This window comes from Argentina silus (assembly GCF_951799395.1).
Source record: "Argentina silus genome assembly, chromosome: 2".
NCBI lineage: Eukaryota > Metazoa > Chordata > Actinopteri > Argentiniformes > Argentinidae > Argentina > Argentina silus.
In genome coordinates this window covers 14,852,700-14,865,682 of record NC_139656.1, presented here as the reverse complement: position 1 = coordinate 14,865,682, position 12,983 = coordinate 14,852,700, and the positions used below count along the sequence as shown (strand labels likewise).

At 49.5% G+C, this 12,983-nt stretch overlaps 1 protein-coding gene across 6 annotated transcripts in view; it reads left to right on the top strand.

Moving 5' to 3' along the window:
• sox6 (SRY-box transcription factor 6) overlaps nt 1-12,983 on the top strand; it is a 154,114-nt gene that overhangs the window by 106,743 nt on the left and 34,388 nt on the right. For all 6 annotated transcript variants that reach the window (XM_083697319.1, XM_083697318.1, XM_083697321.1 and 3 more), the window contains 2 exons: nt 1,173-1,293; nt 6,488-6,567. In XM_083697319.1, coding sequence (XP_083553445.1) covers nt 1,173-1,293; nt 6,488-6,567 — 201 coding nt within the window. The remainder of the gene's footprint in view (nt 1-1,172; nt 1,294-6,487; nt 6,568-12,983) is intronic.

Genomic DNA, 12,983 nt, shown 5'->3' with positions numbered 1-12,983 from the left:
CATCAGAAGCAGGCAGGAAGCAGAGGATGACAGTAAGATTGGGCCCTGCTACAGCTCTCAACATGTGTCTCAGAGTCCATAGACATCCGCTAGTCACACACACACACACACACACACACACACACACACACACACACACACACACACACACACACACACACACACACTCACACACACACTCACACACAAACACACACACACACACACACGCACGCACACAGCACACAGCACACAGCACAGCACATGTTTACCCTGCTTATCCTGCTGCTGGTCTCTGTTGATACGTGAGGTTGTGGCAGAGAGTTAGATCAGGAGAGGCAGCTCCAGTCTGCCTGCTGAAGGTTAATAATGTTAAACTGAAACAGCTGAGACAGTTTGAGGATCAGTGTGTGATACGAGGGTTGCAGAGCATGGCTCTGGATGTAAAAATGAAATATCACAAACGGACAGCACTTTTGGGCTGTCTCCTATTTTTCCCCGGCTTGAAAGCAGTTGCAGTAAATTACCCGATTGCGTGGGCTTTTATCGTCAGTATAAATGATCATCCAAAAATACAAGGCAGAGATTATATATCTGAACTGATACTCTCTTGTCAGTCAGAGGTGTGTGGGTGTGTGTGTGTGTGTGTCTGTGGGTGTGTGTGTGTGTGTGTGTGTGTGTGTGTGTATGTGTGTGTGTGTGAGAGTCTGTATAATAAATCAACCTCCACTATTACGCCTGTCTAATGGCTTGAGGACATTTGCTCTGTCTATTCTCACACCAGCCTGTATCAGTAACCATTAGTCATCCACCACCATACATGGGCCTCTACAGGTGCTCAAAGAAACCTTCTAACCTCCGTTCCAACAATCCCAATCCCCTGCATCCCGCCTGTCCCCCCCCCCCCCCCCCGACACACACACACACACAATGCGCGTGTGGCGGGTCCTCTTTGGTGTGCTGATGTGAAATTGTGGGGGGGATTAGGGGCAGGCGCGGCTGAGGCCAGGTATTGTGTGAGCACACAAGGGCCGCCTGCGTCGGAGAGCCCCCTGTCAGGACGTGTTAGACCGGGCTGTGATCTGCCCTCTCCTCCCTCCCTCCCTCCGCGTGGCTCTGGGTGTCTGTGTGCTCTGAGGCTCAGTGCTGAGGCCTCTCTCTCTGATCTCCGGTTCTCTGTCTCTGTTCAGCAGGTCCAGGGTCACATGCCTCCGCTCATGATCCCCATTTTTCCACACGACCAACGCACCCTGGCAGCAGCCGCCGCCGCACAGCAGGGCTTCCTCTTCCCCCCAGGACTCTCTTACAAGCCAGGTACAGTACACACTCTCTCTCTCTCTCTCTCTCTCTCTCTCTCTCTCTTTCTCTCTCTCTCTCTCTCTCTCTCTCTCTCTCTCTTTCTCTCTCTCTTGCTCTCTCTCTCTCTCTCTTCTTGATTCATTGTCAATAATATGTTGGAATGGAATAAAATGGAATGTATAGCATTCCATTGGACCTGATTCACCATCTCCTGTATACACATGGTGGCCAAGCTATTACACCACACTGAAAGTGCATATAGCTCACTCTCTTTCCATACAGGTCGCTGTCATAAAGCCTGCTCCCCAAGCCGTGTGACGTACAGTACTCTGTCACCTTGGAAATGGAGCCAAGCCTTGGGAGTGTTCCTCTTCAAGGCAGCATTCCTGCTGCTGAACAATAGATATGGGTGAAAGAGCAGTGGAATGTAAACAGCTTTTCTACATGAAAGTCATGACTTCCCTGGCTGTAATCACTGTCCAAGAATCTGCTGAATCTCTAAGCTCTGGTAACACAATACCTGGGCTCTGACTACACACTGGGACTGACTCCTTTGCAGTACAAACTCTGTTTACTTTTAGTTTGTTGGTATGTTGTCACATGTTGATATGTTTGACGTGAGCAATGTACAGTACAGTGTTTGTCATGTGGCGTTTGTGTCCATATAGGCCATCTTGAGGCCTCAATGTCTGACAAATGTCAGATAGAGATGAGTGTGACCTCTTCCCTGGGAGAGACAGTAGGTGCAGGAGCAGATAAGTGAGAGGAAGAGGAGAAGGATGAAGAGGAGGGCCAGGCTATCTCTCAGGCTTAACTGTGCCTGAAGGGAACAGGCTCCCTCCCGGAGGTGCTACTGCTCCGCATGCCTGTAGCAGCATGCCTCCCTCTCCCTTTGTGTGACAAATGGATAGAGAGAGAGAGAGAGAGAGAGAGAGAGAGAGAGAGAGAGAGTGTGGCTCCACACGCAAGCATTCCAAATCCGAAAACAAATTTGTGGGAAACTGCTACAACATGTTGATTGACTCCCTGCCAGGGCACTTACCAGTAACCTCCAGCCCTCATCTCTATGCCTCATTGTTGTGAGAATTAGAGATGTGCCACTCTGGGCTTGTATACTTAAAAATTAAATTAGATCCATGCTCTGGGTTGCTCCCTCCCAGACCAGACCAGAGCCAGTGGCTCATGCCTGGCCCCGGGCCTCGCCCTTCGCTGGGTTAGCCTCTTGTGCTGCTGATCACTGACTATCGGGTGTAAGTTAGCAGAAAACGCACATGCAAGGGTTTTCCCACATCTCCCCCAACCTGCTTATTGACACCTGTGTGGAGCCAAGGGAAATGACATGGTCGAGATCACTCAGGAAGGGGAGAAAGGGCGAGGGGGATTGAGAAATGGTGAGAGACGGGAGAAATGGGAGAGAAAATTAGAAAGGGGGGACAGCGGGAAAGAGAGGAACAGAGAGCGAAGGAAACGGGTTGGAGGGAAAGAGAAAGAGGAGGAGAGATGGCCTGTCACAGAGCAGGATTTATGTGAGTCGTGCAGAGCAGGGAAAGTCCGGGCCTCCTTTTGTATAGCCAAGATGCTTCTCAGAAATACATTTGTTGTTAGCACCTCATCACAACACTGAGGCAACACCAGCAGCAGGGGGGAGGCTGTGGTGGGTGGGGAGAGGGGGGGGGGGGGGACTGGGTAGTGAGCAGGTGAATAGCAGAACATTAAAGGGCGTGGTAGTGCAGCTAATAAATTAACTATAAAGACCACAGGATGAAAAGGAAAGTCAGCTATTTTGGAGGTACAGAGGCATGACAGCTTGAACAAAGCGCCTGAGGGGAGTCTTTTTTTCCCAGTGATGGTGATTTCTTCTAATACGCTTGACACAGAAAATGTTTTAGCACAAATAACAGGGGCTATTATAGAATCATGAGCAGGGGTCATTTCGTGTACAGGTCCTGCATTATTCATGAGTCCATGAAGAAATAGGAAAGTGTATGAAAATGACTACCTTAGTCGACTCAAGTCTCTTAAAATCTCTCAATTATTCGTACATGGCCCTCCAACACAATATACCATCTTATGATAGTCTCTTCAGTGCAGCGGATGCTGCTGTGCCCGTCCTCCTTGAAGATGAGATAGACCAAGCGTTCACTTCCACGCTGAGGCACACTAATCTGATGTCATCTTTATGAGACCTTCCCAGGGACCACTGCTTATGACCCTGACCCCGCCGTGCTGCCACAGCCACAGAGCTTTCCTAGCGTCGCAGCGCTGCAGCCCCACTCTGTGCACACTGTGCTCAATAGTTCTGCGCTGCATGGCTGAGCGAGGACGCGGGGTCATCCTTTAAACAAATAGACATGGGGAGACTCTCTCTGTTTACATGGCCACACAGAGGCGTTCACTCTGATGGTGCTCTAATGGGCCTGCAGAATGACTCTATGGTCATTGGGTCCCTATGTTATGATGAGGCCACACTGTTTCATAGACATCCTGCTGGAATGACTACTGGGACACTGTGTACTCAGTGTATGTCTACTTCAATACATAAGAGATATACTGTAGATATTCATTCATGCTCATACATAAGTATGAGCTCCTCTATTCTTCTCCAATAACAATCTCTCTCGCCACCCGTTTGAGCTGTAGTCTGTTTTGAATACTTCAAAAAGAGAAAGTGAAACACGGCTTCAGAGTTGGTAATTGAACTTACGTTCCCAAGCCACTCCTTTTCAAAGAGTAGTCTGAGTCTCTGAGAGAATATTTGAGATCGCCCTTGCCCCTGGCATCAGGTGCACAGTAGTGAAGGAGCTGGTAGAGAGGGAGAGAGAGAGAGAGAGAGAGAGAGAGCTCTTCTCTCCCCTGCTTCAGTCCTCCCTCTCCCTCTCTATTTCATTAGTGTTAGTAGATCCGGGGCGGTGGTGGTGGTGTGGTGTCCTCAAGCGCTAGGCTCCAGGCAGCATCTGGAGGGCCCTGCAGGAGAGAGGAGGGTACTCACTGGTAAAGAGGGTCAGAGCCCAGCTCCTGCAAAACTCCACTTAATTGGCCTCGTTTTGCAGCATGACACCTGGCTGAAAAGGAATGCTGTATGGGTCTCTCTCTCTCTCTCTCTCTCTCTCTCTCTCTCTCTCTCTCTCTTTCTTTCCCCCCACCATTACCATGATGATGGCCTTTAAGCATTATTCAACAACCACTCTCCCTGCCTTGCTCTGTTTTAGTGCTGTGATGTCGAACAATGTTCGTTCACCCCCACTGTGTCGTTCAACAGATAATGGCTTTGATACAGGGCTTGTTAGTAAATAGGTTACGAATAGGTTCTAGGTTTATGATAGGTGAATTACACATGACTATATTCCTTATGGACAGGACTTTGTTGCCTCTCACCTGTATTGAATTTGTCAGCTGACAGCTTTGAGAAGATCATGTGTGGAAGTGGTGGTCGCTGTGCTGCGTCAGCCCTCCATCTGATCTGCCATGTAGAAGGAAGTGGGGGTGGGTTGTCCATCCATCAATCCGCTGGGTGATAACAATCCCCCCATGTGCCAGGGTAATGGACCCTGTTCTGACACAGCTATGGCGTCACCCCCCCACCCCACGCCACTTCCCACCCCTCTGTCCCAGGGCTCGGTGGCTGGGCATGGGATCAGCCATATCCAGGACAGCCAGTGCCCTTTCAACCCTGTTCCCCTTTCATTACTGACACCAGCCTGGCTCAAGGCCCGGTCTACTGGAGCCTCTCCCTAGCCCATCTCCCCCCCTAGCCTCCCCCCAGACCCCCACCACAGTGCCTGTGTCCTCACTTGGCACCTGACCCTCTCTGGTTTCACATGACATGTCCAACCATCTCACCCCCCCCGCCCCCCCCCACCCCTCTCCTCTTTCATGAAATCATGGACGACTCCCTCACTCTCTCTTCAGTAGAGAGAGGGCTAGCACACTCATAAAGGAGAGGCGTTTAAAGTGAGGACATGGGTGGAGGGAATGGGAGGGGGATACTGATGACCCCCCCCCCACCCCCACAGCACAATTTGAAATCACTTCACATGGCGTGATTTTATTTGCCCCTGCCTTTTAAATGGGGGGATTGAATTTCCCTGGCTGGTATCACAATGTGCTGCGCTGTACAAGATTGCCGAGCAAGAGAAAAAGAGAAGGTATAAACATTCCCCCTCATGCCTGTGGCTTAATGGCTCCATATGTTTGTGAGGAGAAGTGACAGGCAGAAGTGGGCTCTGAACTAGGGCCAACCCCCCCCCCCCCCCCCCCCCTCCCCGGCCTGTCTCACCAGGGGCTGTTCACTCTGTCTGACCACACTAGGTCGAGTGTGTAAAAGCCCCTGGTGGTACTATGTTACACACTCAACATCCCCCCAACATCAATCACCGCAACTCCCCCCACCACCCCCCCACACACACACTCTGTCTGTCAAACACACTCTGACGGCTAGCCAAGATCCTGTACAGTACAGCAATAAAAGAGCGATTTCTATTTCAAGTGTAATTCATACTTGGTAGATTGCTGCTATAAGACGACGATAAGAATGTATTTGTTATCCATGTTTTTGTAACTGCACACTTGTTCTAACCGGTTTCTCAAAGACCTGTTCCATCTCTCCTGCCAAAACTATCACTCTGACACAAACAATGGCGTGTCTAACAATAGCGGGACAAGTCTACAGCCGTGTTTAAGTGCCTGAGTGAACACGCCACTTCCTCTGTGTAATCACAAATAATCGCTCAGATATTCAATGCATACACACACACACAAACACACACACACACACACACACACACACACACACACACACAGACACTCTCCCAAACTTGGCAACTTTCGTAGTGCCTGTTGGTTTGTGGCGGTGTGGGATGGAGAACGGGGAGCAGGGTGTGGGAGGGGGGAGGAGAGGGCAAGGAGGGGGAGAGGGTGGGTGATACGTGGGATACGTTCCTGAGTAATCCTGCTCCAGTCGGCCCAGCTGAGCCTTTTGTTGGTGCAGATGTTTGGGCCGGGAGCCGAGAGTGCCCAGGCAGGCAGGCAGGCAGGCAGGCAGGCAAGCAGCTCTGCCGTGGAGCGGAGGAGGAGGTGGAGGAGGAGGGCCTGGGGACCGTAGCATACCGTGTTGGCACTTGCATGGCCTGCTGTGGGCTCCTTCGCTCATTGTCTCAACCTGTATGCATTGTTCTCTCCACCCCCCCCCCCCCCTCCCTCTCTCTGACAGGTGATAACTACCCGGTGCAGTTCATTCCATCCACAATGGCAGCTGCAGCAGCGTCAGGACTCAGCCCCCTCCAGCTTCAGGTATGTGCTGTCTCTGTGCTACGACAAAGAATGCAGCTCTGCTCGGGACGCCCGCCAATAACCAAGCCCAGGGCAGAAACACACACAGCCTCAGCTCAGCAGCTGTATGCTAAGTAATGAGCCTAGCCTACACACTAAATAATCCCCCCCCCCCACCCCCCCAACCCTCAGCCCCCCAGCTCCTACAAGCTTATCACCTTACACATGCAATTTAGCCCCGTTTTATAGAGGATTTAACCCCGTAGCTCCACCTGAGACGGAGAGAGTTGAGGATGATAATAGTTATTAGAGGGAATGAGAATCGCTCCGCTTCCCCTTAATCGCCTCCTCGAGAATGGATCACGAGGCGTGTTACTGTACTAGGAAAGGATATCCCTCCTATGAGTCTAACATTGTAGATCTTTTGTCTACTTTGATGTATTCAGTATGACACTGTTCATGATAAGCCTACCTGTGTGGTTGATCTGTGTGAGTGTTTGGTGCTCTGGAAGGGTGCTGGAATTCTAACTGAGGGCAGACTAGACAGAGAGAGAGAGAGAGAGAGAGAGAGAGAGAGAGAGAGAGAGAGAGAGAGAGAGAATGTGTTGGGATTGACTCCAGCGCCCTCCAGGCCCCTGCAGGGGCGTTCGCAGGGAGAGGTGTTAGACTGGTGAACCTGGGTCAGGGGCTAACCCCAGGCAATACTGCTTAATATAGATAATTATCTGTCTTCCATCCTCCCAAGTCATTACCATTATAATTATCACCATTATCAAGCCCTAGTCTCCAATCCCGGGCACGCTCTTTGTTTCCAAATTGACAATATGTATTCCCCTGGTTACTCTCACTCTGGTTTGTATTTACATAACAAACACACAGTGGCTGGCTATGGGAAGTTAAAACCTCTATGCAATTACGCTAATGCTATTACTACTGCCTGCTTGCTTTGGAAATTATCAAAGCAGCCTTTGCAGTTCTGTGAAGTATGAAGATGGGATGATGTCTTTTGAAACTGTGTAATCATAAATATTTAAGGCACTCTGAAACTACTTGAAAAACGGATGTTGAGTGCAATATACACGACTTTGGTGTCCTTCACTTGAAACAAAGGAGAAAGGAGTGAGTCAAGATAAAGGAAGAGGGATATAAAGACAGCTCTTCAAGCCTGTTCTCTTGTGGCCGCTGAATTTTGTTTTGTCAACAGTGGTGATAAGCTGTTGATAGCAATTAGACATTAGGCTCTCTGATAGCCAGGATTGTGGCAAAACAAAAAAAACAAGCTAGAAAGGAGGAGGAGGTGAGGAGAAAGTGTCGTGTAACTTTTCTTTTGGCTGATACATGAGCACAATTTGTCCTTCAGAGCTTATCGCTCTCAGCATTAATGAGCCCTGGCAAGTTCAAACAATGCTTGCAGCTGGAGCTGGAGAGGCTGGCTTTATCACGCAGCCATGGGAAGAACAATCAGGGAACATGGAAGGTGTGGGATGAGTCTGCTCATGTTGAGGGAGGCTCTGTGTGTGTGTGTGTGTGTGTGTGTGTGTGTGTGTGTGTGTGTGTGTGTGTGTGTGTGTGTGTGTGTGTGTGTGTGTGTGTGTGTGTGTGTGTGTGTGTGTGTGTGTGTGTGTGTGTGTGTGTGTGTGTGTGTGTGTGTGAGTGAGTGAGTGAGTGAGTGAGAGAGAGAGAAAGAGAGTGATAGAGTAGGACAGTGTACATGTTGTGTTCTCTCTGTTTGTTTGTGCCTAGCAGTGTAGGTCCGTGTAAAGGAGTGATGGCCTATCCCTAGGCCTGCAGAGTTAGTCTATTTATAGTGGTGTGCTAGGTCAGATGAGATAGTCATATATCTGAAGGTTGGGCTGTGTAGGGGGCTCCAACCATTAATTCTGATAATGTATTTAACCCTGGGAATGGGCGAAAACAGAGCCTCCAAGACCATGACTTGGCTGACCTTTGGAGAAAACAGTAAACAAAAAGAGGTGCATTCCCATTAATTGAAGTATGTTGGCCTGTCATATATTCCGCCTGCTATTTACCCTGCATAGAGGCTCCCTTAAAACAGCAAGGCAAGTCAAACATGCCCTTTTCTCCAGTGCTGGGATCAACAAGCCATGTGACTGCCATCACTTCCTCTACAAAGCGCTGGGAGGCAGGATGATTAAAACATCATATCAAGCGAGAGATGGAAATGACGAAGTTAAGTTGACTCCCCACTCTCGGCTCACAGTGATGATAGTGTTAGTGCCATCTCTCCATATCTCCCCACAATCTAGCGCTGAAACAGAAAAGAGCGGGAGCGTGTGGGTGTGTGTGAGTGTGTGTGAGTGTGTGTGAGTGTGTTTGTGGGTGGGTGTGGGTGTGGGTGTGGGTGTGTGTGTGAGTGTGTGTGTGTGTGTGTGTGTGTGTGTGTGTGTGTGTGTGTGTGTGTGTGTGTGTGGGTGTGGGTGGGTGCGTGTGAGTGTGTGTGTGTGTGTGTGTGAATGTGTGTGTGAGTGTGTCGCACATTAAAGTCACCTCAGGACAAAAGAAGGAACAGACAAGACACTCTTGTTGTAAACAAGAACAACAGAGCTACAAAGAGGAGCCGTGTAATTTGCGGTGAGAGGAGATGAGGAGACACTTTGTCCAGTAGTTAGGTCTGTGCTGCGCCCGTGGTCACGCTCTGCTACGTACTCTGTGGCTCTTCTGTGAGTCACACATCACACTCATCTGACTGCTGCATCAAAGCACAGGAAGCATCACATTAGTCTATTTAGGATCTTTTTGGTCCGGTGTATTTCTGATCCGGTCCTTTCTGAGCCTGTCTAGCTGGCTCTTTATTGTACATGCAAATATTTTAACAAAACATGTGTGTGATGATGCTAATTGCTGAGCAGAGAGCCTGTGGAGGAGCGCTGCGGTGACTCATCTGTGAGTGGCGGTGTCTTCTGAGCGTGATATCATCAGTAATGGCCATGTCACTGAGTTTGGTTTTCACGCATCACCAAACAGGAAGCAAGACTCAGCGACCCCCCAACCCTCCCTCCTCCCCCTCTCCTCTCACCTGCAGCCTCCCAAAACTTCATCGGGCTGAGGGACCCGCCCCCCATAGTGGGGCATTGGCTCAGCGTGTCTCTCTAATTAAAATATCTCTTGCCTGTCAGCATCCTGGCAAGGTATAATTTTCGCCAATTTACTCAGTTTAGATTGTGAAATATATGAACCTTAAAAAATGCTCTTATTGGGAGGAATTAATTCCCACAATGCCGCAGCAGTAATGTGCTCAGCCATCCAGTCAGGAGAGGCTCGCCGCTCTGTCAGTCTTAATGTTGGCCATCGCTACGCAGCCCCCCTCCACCGTCTCCTCTGTCATAACAGTATAAGCCGAGCCATCCCCTCCCTCACACCTTCCCCCTCTCTCTGCCCTTCCTCTCTCAGAGAGAGAGAAAAAAACAACAAGGTAACAAAGGGTTTGGAGGACTGATGGATGTAAATTAATCCTGGTGGCTGCGTTTGAGTGTTGGAGAGGGTAATTTGCTTGTCAATACAGTGAGGGTGGTAGCGGTGGTGTGGTGTCGGTGGCTGGTGGCGGGCAGCGTGCGGCTTGGCTGTCACCGAGCATCGGTGTACACAGGGCAATTTCACTCAATGTTTCCCGGACAGATTGGCCTCCGTCTCAGAGTCACAGGAGAGGATGCGCGTAAACTATCCCTCCAACGGAGTGCCCTTCTTCATTAGTACTCACTCAGGCCGGGGATGAGCTCGGGAACAGCAGGAAACAATGGCCACCATCCCTGAATGTCCTCCTCTGATTACAACTGACACCTCTCACCTAACGGGGGAAATTGTGCTCTGCCAGCCACTATATTCAATTGAGCAGAAAGACAAGAGAGGAATTTCCCTAAATTCCACAAAAGAATTTTCTATTTGGACTCGCACTTAATTTGTTGTTTGTACACTATCCCCCTCGCATCAATTGCCAAGTGAAAAACAATTTCCTTAAAGCCAATGTGTGCTTGATATATTGTTTGCCTCCTTTTACCAGGGCGATGAACAGGAGGGGAGAACTTTGAGGCGGGCCTGTTTTGTATCATTGGAAGCAGACTTTGGGGTTTAAGTTGTTTTAGAGAAAGCATCATTGGATAAAGCTGAACATCTGTGTCCTCTCTACTGAGGATCAGATGGAGCACCAAATAAATAGACCCCTCTGCTTTCACTCAGTCAAACCTCCATTTCACTCTCTATCTCTGTCTATCCCTTAGTCTTCCTCTCTCCCTATCTCTCATCTCTACCTCCCTCTATCCATCCATCTCTTACTTGCTATATTATCCTCTCTCTCTCTCTCTCTCTCTCTCTCTCTCTCTCTCTCTCTCTCTCTCTCTTTCTCTCTCTCTCTCTCTTTCTCTCTATTTTCTTTTCTCTCCCTCTGTCTGTGTGTCACTCTTTTTACTTCTCCAAATTGCACAGGGCCGCCACATCCTTAAGCTTTAAAACATTGGATGTTAGATTGCTTGAGTGGTGACTTTACACTGCAATTACCATCCATCACAGTTGAAATTGCATCACTCAGGGCCCTATGCTAAACCTGCCCCAGTTAACACATGAAAAGCAGCCCCCACGTGACAGACAGTCACAAAGACAACTTTGACCATATCTCACAGAGATCTCAGGGAGATGAAGGGGATGAGATGGCTGGAGTGACAGGGCAGACTTGCACGGGCAGCGGAGAGAGTGAACCGAGAGAGAGAGAGAGAGAGTGTGTGTGTGTGTGTGTGTGGGGGGGGGGGGGGGGTTGAGGGAGAGCAGGAAACCTGGAATTATCCTTTTTAATTATTATTTTGTTTGGATGCAAATGCCTGTGTACTCCGGATGTGCTTGTGTGTGTGTGTGTGTGTGTGTGTGTGTGTGTGTGTGTGTGTGTGTGTGTGTGTGTGTGTGTGTGTGTGTGTGTGTGTGTGGAGAAACTGGGGCCACTGCCATCAACAACAAGTCAAGCACTTTTGACTTTGAGTTTAAAAGAGGGAGATAGGGGGGGAGGAAAACGAGACAGACAGAGAGAGCAGCTGTTTCTGTGTTTGCGGGGAGAGGAGAGGAGAGGAGAGGAGTGAGGGCTTTGAAGGTAACCCAGAGCTGTGCAGCAGTGCTACAGTCACTGTGTGTGGAGAGCTAGCTAATGGGATGGCTAGGTGAGCAGCTGGATAGATGCCTTGGTGAACAGAGGGACAGATGGACAGATAGGGTGGATAATGCAGTGAGAAGAGGCTGAATATGAGGGCTGGCTCTGGGGCCTGACGGATGGCTATAGCTCTGGGCCTGGAGAACTCACACAGTGTTAGGCCCAATATGCAGAGGGCTGGGTTCATGCAGTATGTGTGTGTGTGTGTTTCTGCCTATGTTAATATGGCGTGTGTGTGTGTGTGTGTGTGTGTGTGTGTGTGTGTGTGTGTGTGTGTGTGTGTGTGTGTGTGTGTGTAAGAGAGAGAAAGAGAGGGAGAGTGAAGCAGAGGGAGGGAGAGAGAGAGAGAAGGAGGGGTAGATAGGGGAGCAGGTTGGGTGCCAGCAGATGAGACAGATGTTTGGCCATACTGGAAAGCATCGGCGCAGTGCACCAGGACGCCTGCCTGGGCTCCTGACATCTGGGCCTGGCCTGGGTCAGCCTGCCCGGCCGCCCTGGGCAATGAGCCTGTACAAGCCTTGTGGCAAACGGGGCTGGCGCTGGGCTGCCTTTTAAACGGCGGGGTGCACTGAAGCAGGATTAATGCCCTCATGTCCACCCCAGTGCTCAGCAGAGGCAAGGCAGAGGTTACTGAGACATAGAGAGAGAGAGAGAGAGAGAGAGAGAGAGAGAGAGAGAGAGAGAGAGAGGGAAGGCTGAATAGAAAACCCACTGCTTCTTGCAGATGACAAACAATAGCCAACCCCACTCTGAATACAGAGGTGCATTGTGTTAGCTTTATTATTTCTTTGTAGTCTCTATAATGATGTAGGCCTACTTCACTCTATTAGGGTGAGTTGAGTCAGAGCGAGGCCCCAGTTGTTGTAAGTGTGTAATGCACCATTATGGCTGGGAGCAGGAAGGCTGTCTAAATGTGCCACTGTATGCTCCAGCATCTGTCACTGAGCCCTGCTACCCTGCTCTTTAACAACAAACACAATGCAATAGCTTGTTTTTCCACTGAATGTTTTTTTTCTCTCAGTGTTTTCCTTAAAACCAACTCTACTCCATCACCTCCCCACCCACACCCCCTCCTCTACAACAAATTCACAGATTGCAGAGGCTAGTTACTCTGATTTATTATCAAAATGTTGCTCTCCAGTTGTTGTTTTTCTCTTCGCCAAATTGAAAGAAGGGAACATTTTAGGCAGGCTAAAATATTGGAATGGACCATGGAAAGTCTTTTCTAAGTAGCTTTGCATATCCAATGCACATAACAACACCATTTTTATTCTCATACATAAAAATG